At 50.8% G+C, this 22,927-nt stretch overlaps 2 protein-coding genes across 6 annotated transcripts in view; one reads left to right on the forward strand and one right to left on the reverse strand.

Moving 5' to 3' along the window:
- The window catches only part of CCDC92 (coiled-coil domain containing 92), a 49,608-nt gene extending 37,035 nt beyond the window's left edge, over nt 1-12,573 (forward strand). For 4 of the 5 annotated variants that reach the window (XM_031948436.1, XM_031948433.1, XM_031948435.1 and 1 more), the window contains 3 exons: nt 6,270-6,416; nt 7,404-7,445; nt 11,136-12,573. In XM_031948436.1, the coding sequence (XP_031804296.1) occupies nt 6,287-6,416; nt 7,404-7,445; nt 11,136-11,920 (957 nt within the window). In that variant the 5' untranslated portion in view covers nt 6,270-6,286 and the 3' untranslated portion in view covers nt 11,921-12,573. Of the gene's footprint in view, nt 1-5,213; nt 5,812-6,269; nt 6,417-7,403; nt 7,446-11,135 lie in introns of those variants that run through there. The other variant, XM_031948432.1, reaches the window with a different exon arrangement.
- Nucleotides 12,574-14,547: 1,974 nt separating this feature from the next.
- Nucleotides 14,548-22,927, reverse strand: part of DNAH10 (dynein axonemal heavy chain 10) — a 145,762-nt gene continuing 137,382 nt past the window's right edge. Inside the window, exons 70-79 of the mRNA XM_031948437.1 lie at nt 22,622-22,822; nt 21,443-21,652; nt 21,221-21,316; nt 18,957-19,128; nt 18,183-18,314; nt 17,832-18,043; nt 17,443-17,610; nt 16,521-16,701; nt 15,649-15,794; nt 14,548-15,270 (exon numbers count right to left, since the gene is read on the reverse strand). Of these exons, the coding sequence (XP_031804297.1) occupies nt 15,124-15,270; nt 15,649-15,794; nt 16,521-16,701; nt 17,443-17,610; nt 17,832-18,043; nt 18,183-18,314; nt 18,957-19,128; nt 21,221-21,316; nt 21,443-21,652; nt 22,622-22,822 (1,665 nt within the window). The 3' untranslated portion in view covers nt 14,548-15,123. The remainder of the gene's footprint in view (nt 15,271-15,648; nt 15,795-16,520; nt 16,702-17,442; nt 17,611-17,831; nt 18,044-18,182; nt 18,315-18,956; nt 19,129-21,220; nt 21,317-21,442; nt 21,653-22,621; nt 22,823-22,927) is intronic.

The following is a 22,927-nucleotide window of genomic DNA, read 5'->3' on the forward strand; positions in this document are numbered from 1 at the left end:
CCTTCCTGAAGTGGGTGAACAACTTCCAGGTGAAGTATCAGCCTATTTAGGAGGACTTCAGCAAAAATATTGACAGTAACTGTGATAGTGACCTTGCCTGTGATTGTCACAGGACAATCAATTCCCTTTACCTTTATAGAGATGGACAATGAAGGCATCCTTGAACTCCTGGAGGATAACCTGTTCTTGACATATAATCTTGAAAATTTCAGTCAGCTCTTGTATGAGCAGTGGGACACTCCCACCCCCCAACCTTGTAAATCTTAGCCAGAATAGAACCAGCACCAAGGAGTGATTCCTAGTGAAGGAGGCCTAATGGCATTCAAAACCTTTTTCAGTTGGAACTTCCGCTAGGGAGGGATTGATGTCAACTTGTGTACTCAGTGCAGCCTCTGAAGCTAAGATGCAACAAAGTATGATCGATTCTCTGCTGCTAATTTTGGCCTAACAATTAACACTAAGAAAACACAGGGGCTCCAGCCAGCACCACACCATCCATATGTGGAACCCTGGGTTGCAGCAAATGGAGAAGTTTTAAATGCTGGGGATTAGTTCTTTTGGCAAAATATTTTCCAGGGATGCACACGTCAATAATGAGATTGACATGAACATTGCCAGAGCTAGCTCAGGTTTTGGAAGGCTCCAAAGGAGAATGTGGGAGAGAAGAGATATTAGACTGATTACCAAACTGAAGGCCCACAGAGCTGTTGTGCTGACCTTCTCGTGTGTCTGTGAAAGCTGGACAATCTGCCAGCACCATGCCAGGAAACTGAATGGCTTCCATTAGAATTGTCTCAGGAAGATACTGAAGATCACCTGGGGGATAAGATAACAGATGCTGAGTCCTTTCTCGAACTAAACTGCCAGGCATTCCAGCTCTACTGCAGAGGGCACAACCATGTTATTGAAACGACAAATGTATGCTTGATTGAAGACTTTTTTGAAGAACTCACATAGGGCAAGCGATCACAAGGGGTCCCAAAAAAGTGACTTCTCTGAAGGCCTCTCTGAAAAGAATTCTAGAATTAATTATATGACATGGTTGACGCTGGCATAGGACCTCCTGGCATGTCGTGCCCTCATCAGAGAAGGTTCTGTGCTCTATGAGCAAAGCCAAATTGAATTAGCCCAAAAGAAACAGAAGATACGCAAAGTTAGTGACTTCCTGTGAACTATTTGTGCCTGACGCACAAATTCACATTTGTGCATTCACAGCTCATATCAGTCTGATCAGTCACCTTAAGACACACTACATCTTGACTCTAACATAGTGATTATAACATTTTGTTACTTTGCAAGAACAAAAGGACAACCACCAACCAAGTAGACAAAGAACTCCCTGTCTAACAGCGTGGTTCCCTCTAGATTCTTACGATTTATGACAGAAGTTCTCATGAGGACTACAGGTCAAAACTTTTCATATAACACAAACATATTTTCATTTCTAACATGGTAAATTTCAACAAAAGCAACCCAAAGGCTCTTTGGGGATGGGTCCTCAATAATTTTTAAGAGAATAAATAGGTCCTAAGACCAAAGAGTTTGAAAACTTCTGTTCTAAGATATGAAAGCTGAACAAGAACCCTGGGTAAAGGACATAGAGCAAACTGTGGTCTGACTATATATGGAAGTCTTATGGATGTGTGATCTGTGCACGCATAGGCCTGATAGGGGAAGGAAGGATTTAGAAGATACTGCCAAAAACACAACATTCCCTCTGACTGCTCTCCCATTTGAAAGGGGAACTCTCCTAGTAGAGACTCAGAGACAGAACAGGAAAAGACATGTCACCCCTCCGAGATGCTGGGACAAAGCTGCCTTAGCTGCAAAGTTGACCTGTGACAGAAGAGAACAGATGCCATTTGTTGGACAAAAACTTGTCCTGTCCTCAACAGCCGAGGGGGAAGAAGCCCCTGATGGCCCCACCCTGGGTATGACCCCTCCCCAGCCTAGAAAAGCTTCCAGAGCCAGGTCCCTGACCTATGTGTTAGCTTTGGGCTGCAAACAAACTATTTGTTCTTGGTGGGAAGAGACTTGCAGCCGGCTCCCTGCCAAGCTTTCACCCAAAACTGCAGTGACTCAAGACAAAAGCCATGGTTTGGATAGAGCCGGGTTTTCTGTGTGTGCTGTGCTGCCATCTCAGCCGCCCCTTCCAAGGGCCACATTCACCACATAGACACAGCTCACCCAAGATGTTATTCATCTGTGATTGCTGACCTGGCTCCACATTCTGGCAAATGGATGAAAAAGGCCACTTCGCGTCCCTTATTCAGAAGATGTCACAGATACCTCATGAGCTGTTCTGGAAGTCTTTACAGTCATCCCTATTTCTCAGTTAGATATCATATATGTATAGCGCACTGTCTAATAGCTGCTCTAATTATATAGCTAAATCCATATCTTTATTGTCCCTTGATAAGAATCTGAGTAGAGCCTGTTTTTCCTACATTGAATTGTAGCTGTGGCGCCTCCTCTGGAAGTCAGTTCTGTTGCTATTCCTGGAGGTCAAACGACGAAAGCATTCCAGAGGGGATTTGTTGGTCTTTTTTAGGCTTTTGGGGATTTCATTATTATTATAGGAACCGCTCCCAGTATCGAAAGTCCCTCTGCTACTACAACTCACCTTCTTAGCTGCAGTTTGTATAGTCCCAGAGTTAGCTGACGTTGAGTAATTTGCCCACAGTTTGGCAACAAATAAGTGTCAGAAGCAAGATTTAAAGCAGCGCTCTCTGACTCCAAGGCCAGACTTCTGTCCTCTCGCTTCAGTGCCTCTCCCTGGATGGTCAGCGCTGGGACCTGGGAATGGTTTCCCATGACTTGCTCCCGGGGTACCCACCATACACAGGCTGCCCAGCTAGTGTTGTTGGTTGGTTGATGTCCTTCCTTCTCAAAGAGAACCAAAATGACATCACTGTGTTAGAATCAAGTATCAGTGTGTCCGACTGTGGCCGATCAGAACAGTAGGAGCTCAGAGGCTCTGCCGCAGGTCGGACCCAAACAGTCCCTGTGAACATTCGGGCTGGGCTTTTCTAACTAATGGCATTTCTACTAAGTACTTACACCTGGAAATATAACAGGGGACCTGGTGAAAGAGAGGGATGGAGATCACACAACTGAACAATTAAAGGAATACTTGCCTCTCAACCTCAACATTTATATAAGTCCTTATTGTGGCAGGGCTCTTTCAGATTATTATCTCCTTTGATCCTCACAACAACCCTGAGAGGAACGTGCTGCTGTGATCCTCATTTTAGAGAGGAAAAAACTGAAGCAAGCAGACATGAAATGACATAGCTAGGGTCTCACAGTGAGAACACATCTGAGACTAGGTCTAAATTCAGGTCTTCCTAATGTCAGGTTCAGCTCTGCAGGTACTATGGTACCCCTTGCTTCTCATCATCTCCAGCTTTCAAGGTCACACATTCTGTCATCACACCCTCTTTGTCTTCTTTGTCTTCCTGGGTTTTTTTTTTTCCTTTCTTTGTATTTCTTTTAATCTAGATTGGTTCTGGCTACACAACTTCCAGGGTGTATTTCATTGTCACAACATTTCCCAAGAATGACCACAATAGAACACAGGTGCCTTTCAGGACAGTCAGAATGGAAACGAATGCATAATATGTATTTTTGATCTAAATTAGATTTCATGTCATGTCCTGGAAAGGCTAAGACTGGTACGAGGCCCGACAGGATTTTTTTCATTTGTCTGTGCATGTGTGTCTGCAGCTCGCCTCCTTGACTGTCATCAACAAATTATAGAAGTAAGGTTTTGTTTTCAAGTACAGACATGCCTGATTTAATGTAATCAATATGTTCCAGAAAGATTCCACGTGGTCCTTTGTCTAGATGTGTGATTTTATTGGTGTAAATTCCCAGTGTTACAATTTTTGCCAGAAATGGTGATTGAGTTTAGAAGGAACCTCCAAGGCCTTTAAGTCCAGCCTCCTCTTCTTCATGCCTTCCCCCATCCCACCTCCACCTACCTCCAGCCCCCAGTCCATTTTAACAGGGAAGAAACTCACAGAATGTCAGTTTCTGAAGCATCAAAATTTCAGGCTCCCCAGTGGAGAAATCACGATGGGCAGAAACGGTCTAGAGCTCTGCCTAGGAGAAATCACCAGGAAGAGAGGGGGGCCACTTGGGACGGAGGGTCAAACAGCGTTTGATTCATTGATCAATGACCGCATGGACAGCTTCATAAAATGTTAAGACCTAAAAGAAAGCCTAGGGACATTGGCTACATTATACGTCGTGGAGGATCTATGAGAAATTGAAGACAAGTGAGTGAGAAGGCACCAATGGGTGGCATTTTGTGCCATTAGAAAAACTGGGCTCATGGATAACCTAGATTGGGTGGCTCCCCCTCTTAAAATCAGCCCTAAGGGACAACTCAATGGTTCAGTGGATACAGAACCCGCCCTGAGGATAAGAGGACCTGAGTTCAAATCCAGCCTCACTTAATAGTTCCTAGCTGTATGACCCTGACCAAGTCACTTAACCCCCATGGCCTTAGCCAAAAAAGAAAATCACCCCAAACTCAAGGTGAGTTGTCCTGACTGCTCGGAAGCCCAGGACTACTTAGAGCACTGTGGATCAAGTAGCTGTGGACTCAGCATCCAGAGCTTTATTTTATTAAAACCTTGGCTTTTATAGTAATTTTTTTTAAACAAGTCCCTTTCAGAAGTGCTCTATTTTCAGCCAAATGAAGCAGCTTTCCTTGGGGTGTGACCTCGAATATCCATTGTTTCCGCTCTTACAGGCAGCTTCTTGTGGACAGTTTATTTTGATCAGCTGTGGACCTAATTTGCTGAGCAGAAGTTAGATATTAAGAGGCACTTCCGTTTGGGGGAACTCAATTCCGATGTCCGTTGTGAGTGATTGTAAGAAGGCAGAGCTGGGAAAGGGGCCTTCAGCTGTGCTGGAAAACGAGGTTCTGACATCATTTTTTTTTAAATCAATAAAGGCCTTGATAAACTCATTATGCTTCAATGTAGTTGCCCATTCCGCCCAGCTCAGAGGTTTCAACATTTGTTAATAGGTGGTAGTGTCCATTTTTAAGCAGTAAAAGCTCAATTAACAAAAGGCCGGCGTACTCGGGTAAGGGTCTCTTATCTCACTTGGTCCTTTGTCAATCAATAAGTGAGCACTTAGGAAATGGGATGATGAAATAAAGCTCTTATCTGCTCCAAAGCTCAGCCGCAGCCTAGGGAGTGCAGGGGGCTGATTGGTCAAGAAGCCCCGTGATGTCAGCCAGCAGCTCCCTTCCGAGTAGCCTGGGCCCAGCAGCGGAACCTAGTGGTCACCATGACCTTAACTCCCAGGGAAAATCAACTCTTCCCCAGCTGGAAGGCAGCAGCATCCCTCCTGTAAATGGGGGCTTCAGGAGGCACGTGGTTCCGTCATTACCCATAGGGCCCTTTCTACCTGAGGATTGATTGTGAGAGAAGGCTTCTCCTGGCCGCTGGCAGAAGCTCTTCACCCCAAAAGGGCCAAGCTTTACCTTTCTGGGATGGGAACAAAATGTTCCCCTTGATTCTTTGACTTTCCTCCCTTGAGCCTGAAAGTGGCTGTTCCCGTGGTAACAAGTATCCAACAATCAGAAAGCTTCACGCCCGCTTTGGGGAGCTCTGACATCTATTCCATAGCAACAGGCACAGAAATGATGGCCTTGAGCTGATTTGTTAAATCCCCCCTGGCTGGAGATGGAGCGGGGTCGGAGACGTGGCCTTCCGGCCTCCCTTCCTGACGCGCGTGGGGGGCTCCAGCAGCCTCCGGCGGGGCTTCAGCGCCTGAGGAGCCGGCAGCCTCCGGGTGATTGATTCCTCTTATCTCTTCCAAGGGGAACCAGGTCCAGAATACTTTGGGGCAGCCTTGTCAGAGAGTAGAAATCGTTCCCTGAGGCTGGTTTGGCTCGGAAAGCCAGCCAGTCGTTGTCTTTCTTGTGACCATTTACTCCCTGTCCTGCTGCACTCCTACTTCCTACAATCCCCTGGGAGGGGGGTTTTGTTCCCCCATTTTACCAAAAGATCCAGTTCTAGAACTTGACTTTCTCAGCTCTTGGAAAGAGGGACTCCTCCCGAGCTCCCCATTTCCTTTGCTTTGGATGCTTCTCACTGCCCTAGCTGTGCACACAGAGTCCATGTTTGCAGGTAATTCTCCCCCCCCCCATTTCCTCCCCTGCCTCAGGCCCATCCGGGGGTCCTTGTGGAGCTTCCTGTTTGCTTGGCTTAGCCGGTGCTCCTCTGACCAACGTGGGTGTTCGATTGCAGGTCATCTGGATGTCAGCATGGCAGCCTCAAACCTGGAGAACCAGTTGCACAGTGCCCAGAAGAACCTGTTGTTCCTTCAACGGGAACACGCCAACACCCTGAAGGGCCTGCACGCTGAGATAAGACGCCTGCAGCAACACTGCACAGGTAGCCTGGCCTGGGCATCCGGGCTCTGCGCCTTGCAGGGGCCCTCTGCCAAATGCGCCCAGGATCCTGGGGATGCGGGGGAAGGGGCGTCCCACTGCCTTGTCAGTCGGTCCAACTCTAGCTGTCAGTCATGTATTAAGGAAAAAGCATTTGTCAAGTGTTTATTTGGGGTCACCAGATAAGGAGTGTGACCTTGCTAGTCCATTTTGCCGCCCGCTCCCAGTTAATGTTAAAGGATTAAGACCCCATTATAACTGTGATCCCACCCTGTTACCCATCTTGTTTCAATCCCATAATTACAATTATAAACAGGGCAAGGTGTAGAAATCAGTTCTTTGGGCAGTCAGGACATATAAAGAGATGAAAAATTCCATAATTACAATTATAAAAGGGCAAGGGGTAGAAATCAGTTCTCTGGGCAGCCAGGACATATAAAGAGATGAAAAATGAATTTGGTATCCTATTCTTCTTGGGGTGGGAGAGAGCTTTTCAAAGCTCCCACCTTTTAGCATCCTCCCATCTGCATCAGCTCATTGGTATTGGTGTTTGGGCTCTTTCTGACCTCGTTTTTTGTTTTTTGGTTTGTTTGGTTGGGTGGCGGTGTTTTTCGGTTTTGTTTTTCGGTTTTGGGTGGGGTTTGGTTTTTTTTTTTCTTTTTGCAAAGATAATGGAGTGGTTTGCCATTTCCTTCTCCAGCTCATTTTCCAGGTGAGGAAACTGAGACAAAGAGTGAAGTGACTTGCCCAAGATCACCCAGCCAGTGAGTGTCTAAAACCACATTTGATCTCAGGTCCTCCTGAGTCCAGGCCCAGCGCCCTGAGCACTCTGGTAGCGGAGTCATTCCTCTCGGGCTGCTGTCTGGAATGCCATTCACCAGAGGAGGGCCTTCCCGTACGGGCTGGCTCACGAGAGTGTTTCCTGGAATAGATAGTTGCCGCTGCCGGTGACAATCCCCAAATAACATACGGCTTTTCTCCTTTTTTTTAGATTTAACATATGAGCTGACACTGAAAAATTCAGAGCAGGCAGGTAAGAGCCCTGAATGATAGTGGTTTTATTAGTGAATAGCGACACCTGTTGTTCAGACTTCTTTCTTTCCCAGTTTGCTTCATGTGGCCAGTCCTCATCATCCAGTCATTTAGTGTTGGAAGGCTTGTAGGAGATCAGCTCCTCCAGCCCCCCTCATTCATAGGGGAAACTGAGGCACCAAAGGGTAAATGACTTGCCCAAGGTCACATAGGAAGTAACAGAGTGGGGCTGTATACTGAGGTCCTCCAAATAAAGCCCATTGCTCATTCCCCCACACTGCCCTCACTGCCTTGAGCGGGATATCCTCAGCTTAGGTGTCCAGGGAGAGCTCAGTGAGATGCACCCCGGAGAGATGCACAGATACTTGTTAGCAAATACTCCACACAGGACCCACCACCCTGGCTGGCAGGACATCTACACCACTCCTATGCCCCAGAGCCAGGTTTTCCCCAAAATTTCAGTTAGTCCATCTCTGGGCGGATCCTTTGGTTCTTGATGATTTAAGGGTGCTCACCCCAATCTTCGGCCAAACCTGGAAACGCTGCCCATGGAGGTCCCGGCTCACGCACATCATGTCCAAATAGGTCAGGACGCTCCAGGAGCCAGAACCAATTGGGCCAGACAGTCCATCCTTCAAGGCTAAATGGTTTGATGCAAAAAAAAAAAAAAAAAAAAAAAAAAAAAAAAAACCACTACAGAATATATGTTCTGTTCAAGATGATTTATTTTTCTGACATCATTTAGGAGCCGATCTGATTTCTTCTAAAACACAGCTCATTTCCATTCATTTTCAGTGCATCACCAAGTACTCATTTTTCCACTGAATCCCATTACAGCCTCAGCAGCCTTTTGTTCCCCAGGCAGTGTTCAGAAAAAGACACAGATTAATCGGCAGTAAGGTCTGACTACAGGAGTATCCCCAGAGAAAGCTTTTCGGGTCCCCCATACACGACCCCTGTGGTCACCCTGAGCCTCACACTGACATTGTGTCCCAGGATCCTCAAAGACCAGAGACTTCACACTGAGAAACTAAGTCCTGGTGGTCAGGCTTTAGAAACAAACTATGAGGAGCCACCCCTTTAGCGTGACTTTTCTTGGGGGGGGACACTTTCTTACTCCCTCTAGAAAGCCCCAGGTCATGGAGCTAGTATGCTCTTCCTGGGACTGGTTTCTCAGGACCAGGACAGGAGGGGAGGGGGAAAGATGGCAGATTTCTGTGGTCTTCTAAGGATCCCGTGAAGAATGCCGTGTGTCTAATGTGTGAAAGCTTTTCCCAGGCTCCAAGACCAATAGGAGCAGCCAGCTGAGGTTAGAGAGGGCCTCGCAGGGTATAGGGGAGGACTTTGTTCAAGGGGCTGCTTCCCTAGTCTGGTTTTTGGCCAGATTTTCTGAACCACTTTTAGAGGGTTGGCCACTGGGCAGAAGAGCATTGCTAATGACCAGCTCCAGAGACCAACTCTCCAGAGAACAAATTGTCCCCAGCCCTTCCTTCGACAGCGCCCACAAAACCCTAAAGAGAGCAGCCAGTCTGTGTAAACAAGGCTGGATTTTCAAGGAGCAGAGAGGAAGCAGCAAAGCAAGCGTCGTTCTAAGTACGGGGCTGGTCCCGGAGATGGGATAAGGCATCTCGCAGATGCTGCGGCAGGGGAGACAGGCTCAGGGAGAAGATGGGGACAACCTGCTCAGGAGGGGATGACTCAGACTGTTCCAGAGCCCTAGAGAGGAAGGATGGACTAGGGCCAGATTCCTCAGTGTTTGGCTGTTGCCTGAATTAGCCTGGTTGGAAAATTCCAGGAGGAGCCATAGGTAGGGCATAGAAGCCGAGATCTGGCGTCATAAATACTTTAAGCTTCCATTTCGTGCATAAAAGGCAGAATTATATGAGGGTTGTTTCCCAACAGGCCCTTGTGGAAAGAAGATTGAGGACAGAAATCTGACTAGTGGAGTTTCAGGGCCTCCAAAACTGCAGAGAACTCAGAACTCCTGGGGTGATTTGAGGCAGTTGGGGAATCACAGCTCAAGCTGAGGTCCAGGCTCATGGAGGGAGGAGCTCCATAGCAGTTTCTCTCTCTGTCATGGCAGATTCAGTTATTTCAGGTAGGAGGGCAATCGTGTTAGCTCTGAAATCTGTGGAAATCCACATACGTTTATAGATAGGAGGGAAGGCTCCACTATGGAGGGAGAGATGAAGGGAAAGAGAGCAAGCCCAGGAGGCTGGAGGAATGACAGAGGGCAAGTGACCCCAACAAGTGTGTGTCTCTGGGGGTGGGGAGGGGATGGCCTCTCGATCCCCTGAGAGACCACCAGAGCAGCAAAGAGACCCATCGATGTAGCCAGGTAAAGAAAGGAGAAGCAGAGGAGGTTGGGAGCACATGGGTTCAGGTCCTGCTTACTGTGCTCTCCTAATTACCTGGGCAGCAATAGGCTTTGGGGTTGGGGATTCGTTATATTTTGGAGGCTTTAAAAAAAATCATTATTATGAAAAACAAAAGCTTCACCTTTCAAAGGAGTGCCTTGCAGGCAAACAATGATCTCATTGATTTGTGTTGAGAAAATGAAAACAGATTAACTTGGTCAGAGTTAAATCCCAACATAATTGGTGTGAACAGATGCAATCTAGCATATCTCCATATATAAAGTGTATTTCCGTGCTTATGGAATGCCTCCAATGACACAGAAAAATAATAGCCAACATCTCTACAACATTTTCTACGTGCCAGGCGCTGTGCTAAGTGAATTTAGGGTTCTTATTACACTTGCTCCTCACAACCACCCTGGAAGGTAGGTGCTATTACGGTCCCCATTTTCCGGACGCACAGGTGGAATGACTTGAGCCGGGTCCCGGAGCCAGTAAGTGTCTGGGGCCACTTTTGAACTCGGGTCTTCCTGACTCCAGGCCCAGCCCACGACAAATGTTGATTTACAAGAGGCCTTGGTGATCATCTCATCCACAGTCCACCCTCCAGCCCCATCATTTTAAAGATGAAGGAGCTGGAGGATTAAAGGTAGAAGAGAGTTTAAATTGTAGGAGCCAGGCTGTAGGGCCGGGCCAGAAGTCTTGTTTCCTGTGCCCCAGCAGATTTCCCATCTCATGGCGCCCTTCGCTTTCCTCTGCTGGTAGTCCTTAATGGTTATCGCCCCTAAAGAGGCGGATCGGTCATGACTTCCTGCTGTACAGAGAAGGAGACTATGATAAAATAAATGAACGACTGGCAGAGGGACAGGCCGCTGGGGGGGGAGGGAAAGGGAGAAGAGACGGAAGGGCCGGACACAGAGGGGGAGACAGAAGAGGTAGAGAAGAGAGGGAGCTGGGGGAGGGGCAGGTGGCCTGGGGGAGATGCAAAAAGAGAAGGGAGACGGAGTTAGAGGCAGCGGAGACGCGGGGATAGATGCATGGGGAGAGGACGGCAGGGGGACGTGGGAGGGAAGGAGAAGGACAGGTGTACGGACAGAGGGATGCAGGGGAGAGAGGCGGATGGATGGAGAGGAAGGTAGAGGTGAAGAATGAGAGGGAAGGAGAAAGGCAGACCGACGCACGGACGGAGGCAGGGGCAGAGGACGGGAGGGGGCGGAGAAGAGAGGCACAGGCCGGAGCGGGACGCGCGGCCCGCCGCGGGGGCGGGGGCGGAGCGGGGGCGAGGCCCCGCCCCCTCACTCCCCGCCCCCCTCACTCCCTGCTTGCGATTGCAGGAGACGGAAGCGCCCGGAGCAGCGAGCTGAAGCGGAGGTGCGAAGACCTGGAGGCGGAGCTGAAGGCCAAGGAGGCGGAGAACCAGGCGCTGCTGCAGGAGCTGGAGCAGAAGAACGCGCTGATCGCGGTGCTGGAGACCACGGTGAAGGAGCGGGAGAAGAAGTACCTGGAGGAGCTGAAGCTGAAGAGCCACAAGCTGAGCGTGCTGTCGGCCGAGCTGGAGCAGCGCGCCGGCACCATCGCCTACCTCACGGCGCAGCTGCACGCCACCAAGAAGAAGCTGCTGCTGGGCCCGGCCGAGGCCGCCGCCGCCGCCGCCGCGGGCCCCGCCGCCGCCGCCGCCGCCGCCTACAAGCCGGCGCCCCCCAAGGAGAAGCTGCCCGAGACGCCGCGGCGCCGCATGAAGAAGAGCCTCTCGGCGCCGCTGAACCCCGACTTCGAGGAGGTGTACAGACTGGGCTCGGAGAGCCGCAAGCTGCTGCTGCGCGAGCCGGTGGACGCCATGCCGGACCCCACGCCCTTCCTGCTGGCCCGCGAGTCGGCCGAGGTGCACCTCATCAAGGAGAGGCCCCTCGTCATCCCGCCCATCGCCTCGGAGCGCCCGCCGGGGGACCAGCCCAGCCCCGCCCGGGAAAAGCCGCACAAGGCGCACGTCGGCGTGGCGCACCGCATCCACCACGCGCCGCCCGGCCCGGCGCCCCCCGAGGTGGAGACGCTGGCGGTGGATCAGGTTAACGGAAGCAAAGTTGTTAGGAAGCACTCAGGGACCGACAGAACTGTCTAAGACAACCCCACGAGACCGATATTCCATTGCTGTTCATGCACTGTGATCACTCCTAGGAAACACAAATTCGTCTAACACTTTTTTTTAGTCCCCTGCATGCCAAAAATTTTTTCAGACCTGTCCGACTCCTCCCCTCCTCTTCCTCCCCCCTCCCCTCCCCCTCCCCTCCCCCTCCCCCAGCCGAAGTAGGGATCGCGTTCCTAATGCAGGCCATGCACTCGCCAGACCCGCGGCCGAACCCCGCGCAGCCCAACGCTCGCTTCTGCCCCTCCGCCATTTAACCCAAGAGCGCGCGTGGACCAGAGCGCGGGCCGCGGCCGCGTCATCACGCGATACTAAGGACCCCTAGTAGTGACATGCCTAGTTACAAAGCTGGAACGGCGCGTATCAACTTCCGTATGATCCCCTCCTCCCGAGCCTTCGGTCCCTCCCGTATGTGACGGTTCATACGTGGCGGAGACTCGTAATTCCAGGGACAAACCCTTCACAGGCAGCATTGACAACAATGCAGATATATGTATATGTCAAAAGGAACTAAATAAGATTGACATTTCTCTTCGTGTCACCTTGACCCTAATGTGTGTTCATATTTTTTGTTATATTTTATTCCAAATTTTGAAGATCCCAACAAACTTTATTTTCTAAACCTGCTATCATTTTGTTTTGTGTCATTTATTAAGTTAACTACCTGAGGGAGGGGTAGGAGGGAGGGGGAGGAGCAGTGGGGCCACTCAGGGGACCGGGGGCCATTCGGACTGACTCTTGTCCCGAAGTCCCCCAGCGCCCGCCCGGGGACGCTGCGGTGGGAGACGGAAGCTATTGATGTAGGCAAAGGCTTCCAATTTATCCTGAAGTCAGGGCCTGCCTTGGAAGGGGGGGGATTCCCCCCTTCAGTTACACGCACCCCCCCCCACTGGATTTTTTCTTCAGTCCTCCATGGCGGGGGATGCTGTGGTGGGCGACAGTGAGTTATTGATGTATGCGAGAGCTTCCAAACGGGGGGATCCAGAAGTCAGGGGCTGCGTCGGGAGGTGGTGGGTTCCCCTCCCTCTTCAGCCAAACACACACACGCCCTCCATTGAACTCTTTCCTGCATCAGATGTCTGAGAATGGAAAACCGGGATAATCGGGAAGGGATTGGAAGCCTCCTCTTAAGGACCTTTCCAAACCTTAGATTTTGTGATTGGGTCTGTCAGGGTTTCATGACCTGAAAAGGTTAACTGTGGTTCCATTTCAACGTTCAGGAGTTGTCTATGCCCTACATTTTCCAGTCCTCTGTGAGGCTCTTTGATACCCGGTCTACTCTTCATCAGCCGCTCCCTACTGACAGAAGTTATGCATGTACTTAAATGCAGACTGATGGAGTCTTGCATCTATCCATAAATGTTGATTCACTAAAGAAATTAATGTCTTAAAATTTAATTTTTAAAATACAGAAAAGAAAAAAGGCACCTTTCCCACTCATGAATTGTGTCAATTACCGATAAGTGATTATTATTGTTGTGCGGTCAGCAGTGACGTTGGTCGGTCTCGAGTTTGGGGTATTCGGACCTACCTTTGATTGATTGTCCTGTCGATTTTCACCTCTGTGCCTCCCTCATCCCAGCAAACACCCACCCATGGTAACAACAGTACGTAGGAGTTTTCAAAAATCGAAGGATGACACTGCCTTCTGACAATTAACACATCTTGTTTGTGCATGTCAGAGAGGGCTTTCCCTTTACTATGTAAAACATCACCGGAGTCAAGATGGAAGTTCTAAGCTGACCTAAGAAGGGGAATTTCAGAGTTACTAGTCCAATAATGTTGCCGTGGAAAATACATTTGCAGAGCAGACAGGAAACAAAAGGTCAGCCAGATTGGAGATGCCATTAGCCTACTAATCATCTTTGCATTATTAATAAAAATAAGATAAAAGAATATGCCTTATAAAAACCTGAATAGTTTTTCCCTAAATAAGTGCTAACTAACCTTTGTGGCACTGCTCAGTGTCCCCTAGCAACTCCGGGCTAGGCTCCCTTCTTCCTTGGCACATTAAAGTTACATGGGCACAGCTAATGGCTTATGGGAACTATCCTGGTGAGGAACCTACTCCCATGAATCACTTCCAACTTGGAGGTTCCATCACGTCCGACGGACAAGCACAGCTTCATTGGGTAGCTCACCGCCCACAGACAACAGCTGACTCCAAAATGGACCCCCTCCCTTTTACTGTAGGAAGGGCCTGTAGCAGAAGGGCCCAGCATCATCTAGTTTGGATTAAGACTGCAGATTTAGGATAGAGATAATACAAAATTTGGGTTTGGGGGGAGGAGATTAAAGCTACTACAGAATTGACCTACTCAGTCAGAAAATCATCTTCTCACCTCCAAAAAATAACAGATTAAAGACAAAATGGCTCTGGGCACAAGTGCCCACCAGGGTATCCTAGCAAGTTGCTTCACGGTTCACTGTGGGAAGAGGGGAGCCCCTGGACTCGAGGGCCTAGATTTGAATCTTGTGGCCTGAGCAGGCCACTCTCCTCTCTTTGGGCCTCAGTCTCCTTCTCTGTAAAATTAGGTTGTTGGACTACCTACCTCTAAAGTCTCTTCTCACCCTTAGTTCTGTGATTGAGGATTTGGGGACAGACCTTTGCAGAATGGGGACTCCCACTGACCCAGCCTGTAGGGGTAGTTGGAGCTTACTTCCAAGCTGAGCCTTAGCCTGCCTTCTGCACAGAACTAGGTTCTGAGCTGGACCAAGAATATAGAAAAGCATTATTGGTGCTTAGGCTAAAACACACCCTTATATTCATGGAAGTTCCTCTGGTGATTCCCATTACAATCTTCTCAAAAGGGCTCAAAGAGCGGGCACCTTTAGCTGCTCAGAAGAGATCTCTGAGAAGAAACACAACTTCCAGCCTATGTTAAAAATCCTTTAATCATATTTATTTCCTAAACACAGAAAATCATAAAAAAAAAGGAAATAGAAATTAATAAAACCACCTCCCCTTGATTTGTGTTAGTGACTTATTCCCGGGAAAAGTTAAACGTTTATTATTTTCAGATTACAAAACCATCCATGGCAACCTCTCCTGACACATACAAGTGAGTCTCAGTGCCTGGAGGGGGACCCCAGGTCTCCTGATTCCTCAGAAGTCCCCAGAACAACCGTTGCCAAACTCAGAACTTGGCATTAGAAATCTGGCTTCTCCCATGCAAGAGCTAATCAGAATTCAGGGTGAGGCACACCCCCTGCAGCACCCAGTGGGAAATGTGCCTCGTGGTGAAGAGGTCAGCTTCAAACACCAGGCCGATCCCCATGGCGTTCCTTCTCATGGACGTGGTGTAGACGGGCGTCCGGAAGGTGTTCTACGGGCCGAGGCAGGGAGAGAGCTCAGCGGCCTTGTGGGGATGAGAACAGCCCACACAGTGCCCCCCCCCCGGAGAGGATGAGGAGGTCATCAGAGGCAGCCTTTGTCGTTGGGGTGACCCCAGAGCTAACCCACTCCATCAGATCGCTGTGAGACTATTTCCATGTTTCCCCCCCCCCGGAGGTCCCCCAGAAACAATGAGGTGAGCTGCTTCCTGGCTGCCCAATATTCTGACCCACAATTCCATGAGCAACTAGGTTATTCTACAGCAAGAGACTGTTAAAAGCATTTCTTAGGAGGAAACAAGGAACTATTAGGAAATCCAGGAGGAGGAGGAGGAGGAGGAGGGAGGGAGCTAAGCAGCTGCCCTCTTTACCTGCAGTTTGAGACGATGGGCTTCGATCGGGATGATCTTCAGAATGGGCAGGTCCACAACGAGGACTTTGGGTTTGCTCTTGATGAGGCAGCCTTTCTCAATGTCCCAGTCGGCTCCTTCTAGATACAGCCCCGACACAAAGCACCCTGCAGAGACCGGGGAAACGAGTCGCTGAAATCACAGCCACAGATGGATGATCCGTCTTGTTTAGTGATATAAGGTGTGCTAATGTAGTCACAGATCATCCCTCTGGGAGTCTCGTCCACAGGGAAGCGACTCAATAGACATGAAGAAATTAAATAATTTAAATTAACTAAATATCCCTCCTTTCTGGGAGCCCCAAGGGCCCGGGGGAGGGAAGTGAACCCCAGACTCTTCCTGCACGAATCCTCGAGAAGCAGTCATAGGTGTCCCAAATGAGCGACCATTAAATGCAGATTGCAGTCATGCGATAGCACAGCTCTGCACCGGTCAGCAGTTTGACCTGAGCTTTTCTGCATCCTTCCAGCCTCCTCCTCACTGACTGATGCTCCCAAAAGGCTCACATCAAACTAACGAGTGTTATCCTTTCATTTTTTTTTTCAATTACTCCTTCCCCTTTGAATTGGTTTAGAGATTCTGTCCACTTAAGAATTTTTCTTAAAGAAACAGCCCTAACCCTTAAGGCCTCATATATAATGATGATTATGATAATAAATAAGTGACATGATAGCTCACCCTGGTCAGGACCCCCTTGGGCCTGGGGTCACCTCTTCCAACTTAAGTCTGACACCGATAACTTGAGCCAGACCCAGAAAGAAGGTTCAGGCAGGGAGGGGACAAGGGTGACCAAGGAGCCTGCAGAGGAACCAACCCCCTGGAGTCAGCCATACCTTGTCCTGCCCGTTCGATCACCTCGTCTGGGTCCTGGAACTTAGTCACTTGAGTGAACAAAGTGGAGCGATCCAGAGGCCAGCCATTCTTCCGACAGGTGGCCTGAACCAGGGCCGTGAGATAGGACTCGGGGATGTGCAGCCCAGACAGCCACATCACATTGGGGTCACTCTCTAAAATCTAGAGAGAGAGAGAGAGAGAGAGAGAGAGAGAGAGAGAGAGAGAGAGAGAGAGCACTGATCCTCTCGTCCTGCTCCCAACTTAGAAAGTCCAGCATCATAAGTGAAATGAGCAGACCCAGGAGATGACTATACACTTCAACAACAATACTACATGAGGATCAATTCTGATGGACGTGGATTTCTTAGACAAAGATCTAATTCAGTTCCAATTGACTAATGATGGACAGAAGCAGCTACACCCAGAGAAGGAACACTGGGAAATAGTGTGGACCACAACATAGCATTTACACTCTTTCTGTTGTTGTTTGTTTGCATTTTTGTTTTTCTTCCCAGGTTATTTTTACCTTCTTTCTAAATCCGATTTTTCTTGTGTAGCAAGACAACTGTATAAATATGTGTACATATACTATATTTAACATATACTTTAACATATTTAACATGTATGAGACTGCCTGCCATCTAGGGGAGGGGGTGGAGGGGGGAAGGGAAAAGTTGGAACAGAAGTGTTTGCAAGGGTCAGTGCTGAAAAATTACCCATGTGTGGGTTTTGTCAATAAAAAGCTATAATAAAGAAAAAGAAAATCCAGCATCAGAATAAAGCCGATGATGCTCCTCTGTGCCCTCCAAGGGGTCAGCCCCATGGGCAGAAGCTTCAGCAGAGGGAGGGCGATTCTCAGGGAGCTGCTTCTATTCCTGAAGAAAGCCTGAAGCCAACAGAACACCTTCACCCACATCTCACCCAGGTCGTGTACTGAGAAAACCTCCGCAGGAAGTACTCCATCCAGTTTCCAAGGCTCTTCAAGGTATCGGGGGCAAGTTTTCTCCAGATGTTAGGGATGTTCCCAATAAAAAGGGCCCGTGCCACGTCATCTAGCTCATTGCTCATCCCAACTTCTCCAGCCAAGGCCTGTTGGCAGAATTGAGAAAGACCAAGCACAGGTGCCTTAAAAAACCACCAAGAAGCATCTGAGCTCATGCTCCCCAGCCTCCCCCTCTCCCCGGCCTCCCCTGTTCCCCAGCCTCCCCAGCTCCCTGGTCTCCCCCACTTCCTGGCCTCCCCCGCTCCCCAACCTCCCCTGCTTCCCAGCCTCCCCCGCTCCCCAGCCTCCCCTGTTCGCCCTCACTGACCCTCTGCAGTTCAGCCAGGGACCTCATCATCCGGATGGTCAGTTTGTTAAACCGCTCCAGCTCCTGCAGCAACACCACCGTGGTGGGGGAGATGCCCAGGCCCAAGTGTTTGCGAATACTGTCCAAGTCGAACACTTTGGGCATTTTGTTCTCGATGTCCTGGGCCACCTGGGCGATGTAGTCATCCCGGCTGATGCCGGTGCTGGATTCCCCTGAAGCAGAAAGGCCCGTGAGTAGGGCCGGCCTCCATGCCAGCGGACGCCGCCCATTCTCAGGGACGCATCATTGGGGTGGGGAAAGGGAGGGGGCGGGAGGCGCTCCGGCCCGGCCACCGCTCTGAGAGGGCACTACCTGTCTGTGGCTGTAGTTCCAACAGGTGGGTCCACATGTCCCGGGCAGCCTGGGTGTAGTAGCCAATCTCAGCATTGGAATGGAGCCCAAACACCTCAGGCGTGTTGGCGAGTGGAAGCGACTCGATGGCTTCTGTGAAAGGTGGAAGCAAAGGAAAGTGGAAGTCTGGTCATCCCCTAGCGCTGGAGCTTTGGGGGCCAAGAACTCCTCGTCAGGGCCCCGGAACGCTGGTGCTGATCCCCATAACGACAGTAATACAAATAATAATCATGATACCGCGCATTTATGGGGTCTGCCTTACAGACTCATCAGACCAACTGCCTCTGACTCACGCCATTTTCCATCTGGACCAGGATCCCCTCCTTAGGCAACCTAGCAATCCCAGAAGCCCCCACAGGTTGCAGAAGTGTCATGGACGTGAGATCAGCTTTCACCTCCCGCAGTTCAGCGCTCCCTGATTTCCCAGTCCCAGGGACAATGATTCTTTTAAACAAAAAGCATCTGCATTCCAGAGATGGTTCCCTGGGGATGCTGTGGGAAGGCGCCACTCCCTGCTAACGCGGTCCCCCTGACTTTTATATTCAGGCCAAATGCACATCAACAGCAGGGCTTAGGGTGCTGAGTCTGGCCTACCAAAGGGAGCCATGCCCACACTTTGCGCCAGAAGCCCAGCTTGAAAAGGGATCAGAGAACTGCAGCAGAAATGGGAATCAGGGAAACCTGTTTTGGGGGGTAAGAATTAGCTACATTTTTCCAGGATCTGAGCAGTCTCACCCACAAAATCTTCCTTGGAATCACCGATTGGGATTTTATAATCCACTTCCTTGTTTTTGAAGAAGTGGAATGGCTGGAAGGTGTCAAAGATGAAATCTCCTAGATACTCGTCCATGTAGATGGTCAGGATGCGCCGGTCAAAGCTGTCGATAGCCCGGCCCCCGTACATGACCTGGACACAAGGCAGAAGCACCTGAGTGTCCAGCGGGGGATGGGGTCCGACTGGCCTGGCCGCTGGCTGGGGCAGGAGGTGACCGGGCCTGGGATTTCACACCCAGGGGAGTTCCTGATAAACAAACACTCTTTACAGGAGAGAGTTTCTTGGGCACATCGAGGAACTCAATGCTTCCTTCAAGTGACTTACCCACAGCCAGAAGGAGAAGGGGGAGACCTGAGCGGGGCTCTCTATGGGTCATGACCTCACATGGGGTCCCATAACTGAATGTGAGGGTTGTGAAATATATTAATGGTAAATGCTTGATTTGCATACCTATTTATGTACCTATATACCCGGGGTCACACAAAAAATTTTGGGGTGAAGAGAGGTCACAAGTGGAAAAAGTTTAAGAAGTCCTGCCATAGGCCCCCCACAGCTATGGGCACAGCAGACGTCACAAGACACACAAGACGTAACTTCAAAGTTACGTCGTGATTTCGTTTTCTGACTTCCCACAATGGGAAACCCCAAACTGGCAGCCAGAGCCTTTCAAATGGGAGGGGGAGGGAGCCAAAGTCCTCTGTAAATTTTGAATCCAAACAAATGCTGTGAGGAGGCCGGAACCTCTGAGGAACGGGACCTGGAGGAAGCCTTGGGAGGAGTCCGTGAGCCCCGGGGCACGGAGCTAGTGGACTTGGGCACTCTGGTCATGATTCCCAGGAGCCTCCGTCCCAGGCGCAGAGGGCTGCAGCCTTCTTGTGTTTCCAGGCCCCTTTGTCAGTGCTAGTTAATAGCAGGGATCCACTTGAAACAAGAATTCATGGAATTGAATGGGACCAGATGAAGATTTCTCAAAAGTCTGAGATGGACCAGATGGGACCTTAGGCCTGCAGACCTGTCCCTGACCCCTCTTCCCACAGAGGTCTGCAGGGCAGGAAGATGGGGCCTTAGGCAACAAGTCCCATGATCTCTGGGCCTAGAGTCAGGAAGTGACCTGACCCACAGGAAGCAGAGGACATTGCTGACCTCTGGTCAGTAATGGTCACTTCCTTGGGGCTTTGCTATTTAAGCAGGCTCCCTATTTTGAGCTGGCTCGGCCGGGCACATGCTGGTGATGAGGGGAGCCCTGAAACTCTTTCTCTTTTTCTCTCTCTGACTTAGGGAGTGAGCCATGAGGTAGAGCACTGGAAAAACGCCTTCAAGGAGAAAGTCTCCTTGAATCTTGCCTCTGTAAAGATCCCACCCAAGGGAAACAAGACAAACAGCCTCATTCTGTTAGCTGGGTAGGACTAGCTGAGTCCAGAGCTGGAGATTCTAACCCCACTGAATTGGAGATTAATCAAGAAACACTCGTTCAGTTCTCAAATTCCAGCTCAGACTCCACTAGCCCCCATCAAGAGCAACCCCAGTTTGTAGCCAAGATTTCTATTGTAAAAAGAGCTCATTTTAAACCAGTCCTTGCAGAGGAGCTAACATGCCACGCCAAGGAAACCTCTGCCTGCTGGGACAATATTCTCTTTCAGCCTTACCCTCTCTTAACTCTCCCACCTAAGACTTTATATCTCTCTGTCAGGACCTTGCCACTAAGGATTCAGTCTTTCTATTCCTGCATAGTAAAGGCTGACTTTATGCAGTAATAAACTTTTTACCAATCCAGCTTTTCGAGTTCATTAAGAAGGACTCTGCGCCGCCAGAAGGGGGTTCCCACAACTCCCCGCCATGTACCGAATCCTAATGGGGTATGGGGGAGCCAAACCTCTCCATTTGGTTTCCTGAACCCCAAACCTGCCACTAACCTCATCCTCTGACTCCCTGACCCTCAGGAGCCTAATCTCCTCATTTGGTTCCCCAGTGGAAAGGAACCCCCCAAACTAGGTCTCATCCCTGGGAGCCGGGATCTGCCTGGGTCTGCCCGCTCTTGGGCCTCTCCTGTATCTCTCTGTGTCTGAGGATGTCTCTGAGTTGTTATTGTGGGTGAGGGGTCTGGTGCCCCCACCACAAGATGAAGGTGAGAGAGGGTGGCCAGAAGCCCTTTGGCACCAGCAGAGCTTCGGTCCCACCCAGGGACCTCACCTGCCCTCTGACCCCAGAGGTCCCGGGAGTTCACCTCTCCGATGAGATACTTGAGGCTCCCCCAGGGGATCTTGTTGTCCTTTTGTTGGAAGGCCTTCGTCAAGTAGGTGTTCAGGATCTCCATGCAGACCTGCAGAAGTGGGGGTTGGTGAGGATCCTGGGAGCCCTGTTCTGGAAGAAGGGCCCTCCCCGTTTGGTCAAGGAGGGCCACGGGCGGTAAAGGAGCCCCCGGAGGGGGGGAGGGGCCGCTGCAGACCTGGAAGTCGGACTCGTTGAAGTCGTAGGACACGTTCCAGCCAATCTTGCCAAACTTCCTCCGCTCCTGCACCACAGCATGGAAGAAGGCCAGCACGTAGATCAGGGACTTGTAGGCGGGGTGTCGGCACTGCTCCAGCATCTCGTGGGAGATCTTGAAGTACGTGGCCCGCATGTTCAGCTTGAGGCCATTGGGCGGTTCAGTGACCACCTGTACAGGGAGGAAAGAAGAGGAGAACGGGCTCAGTGGACCGCTGGCTCGATGGATGGGAGCCCTCCGTGATGGCGGGTAAGGCAGGGTCTGGCTTTCCTCCCTCCCAGGCTGGATGCCCGGCGTCCTCTCAGTGGCACAAAACCCAGGTTCCTATCCTGGTTTTTCCATCTCCCACTGCGAGGGTCCCAGCTCTCGGGCTTCCGAGGCCACATCTGCCCTGCAGAGGGACCAGGGGTGCCCTCAAGAATAAATGGAACACTGCGGGCCAAGCATCGTGAGCTTATGGGGAGGGGGCAAAGGGGGGGCTCTGCCTGAAGAGAATCTGGCTCTGGCTGCCGTCTCTGGGACCCTCTGGGGCCAGGGCAGGTAGAGGGCAGGGCTGCGCTCCAGACTCACCCAAGGATGCACGAAGGCGGACTGTGCGTGTCCATTAGCAAGGGGCCAGAACACGGGGCCAGAACCCAGAGCCCCACCGGCCCCAGCCACAGATGCTCCCCCACCCCGCCGTCGGCCCCCACCCCTCCACAGACCGGCCACGAGCGCCTGCATTTCTAAAACCAGGAGGAGACTGTTTCTCATCCCTGCATCCACAAGCGGCAAAGGTTTCCTCCCTCTGACAGTGGGTGATTACCCAGAGGCCTTTCTCCCAAGCACCAGCCACCTCCCCTGCACACAAAGGGCTAAAAAAGCTTCCTAGACAATCTCCTCCTGCCCAGTCATTTTACAGACAAATCACTAATCTCTGGGGGGGAAGTATAACTTCGGGGGTCACAGCCTGAGCTTGGAGAGAATCAGAACTCAAACCTGCCTCTGCCCCCCAAGGCCAGGGCCCTCCTTCAGTTCGGACCAGAGCGGGCGAGCAGGAAGGCGGAGAGGGACGCTCCCACTCCTCCCCGGAGCCCCCAGGAATGAGGGCGGGCGCACAGATGGACGAGTGGCCCCTTTGGGGCTGTAGCCTCTGCGCACCTTTAAGGACTTCTGCAGGATCCCGATGGGGAAGCCCTTGGTGGGGTCAGTGGTGAGCCACAGGCGGAAGTCCGGGTGGGACTTGGTGATTCTCTCCAGGGACTTCTCCAGGTCCTTCAGCCATTTGACAAGAAGGTGGCAGTTCTGCAGCATCAGCCACTGGCCCCGAGCCACAGCGGTCTCCAGCAGCTGCAGGGCCACCTGCACCCGGCGGAAAGAGGCGTGAGCCGAGCGCGGGCCCAATAACCCAAGGGGTGGCCGGGGAGGAGGGGAGGGGGTCGTGGGAGAGGAGGGGCTTGCCCCAGC

Source organism: Sarcophilus harrisii, chromosome 1 (assembly GCF_902635505.1).
Source record: "Sarcophilus harrisii chromosome 1, mSarHar1.11, whole genome shotgun sequence".
In the NCBI taxonomy this organism is placed as follows: Eukaryota; Metazoa; Chordata; class Mammalia; order Dasyuromorphia; family Dasyuridae; genus Sarcophilus; species Sarcophilus harrisii.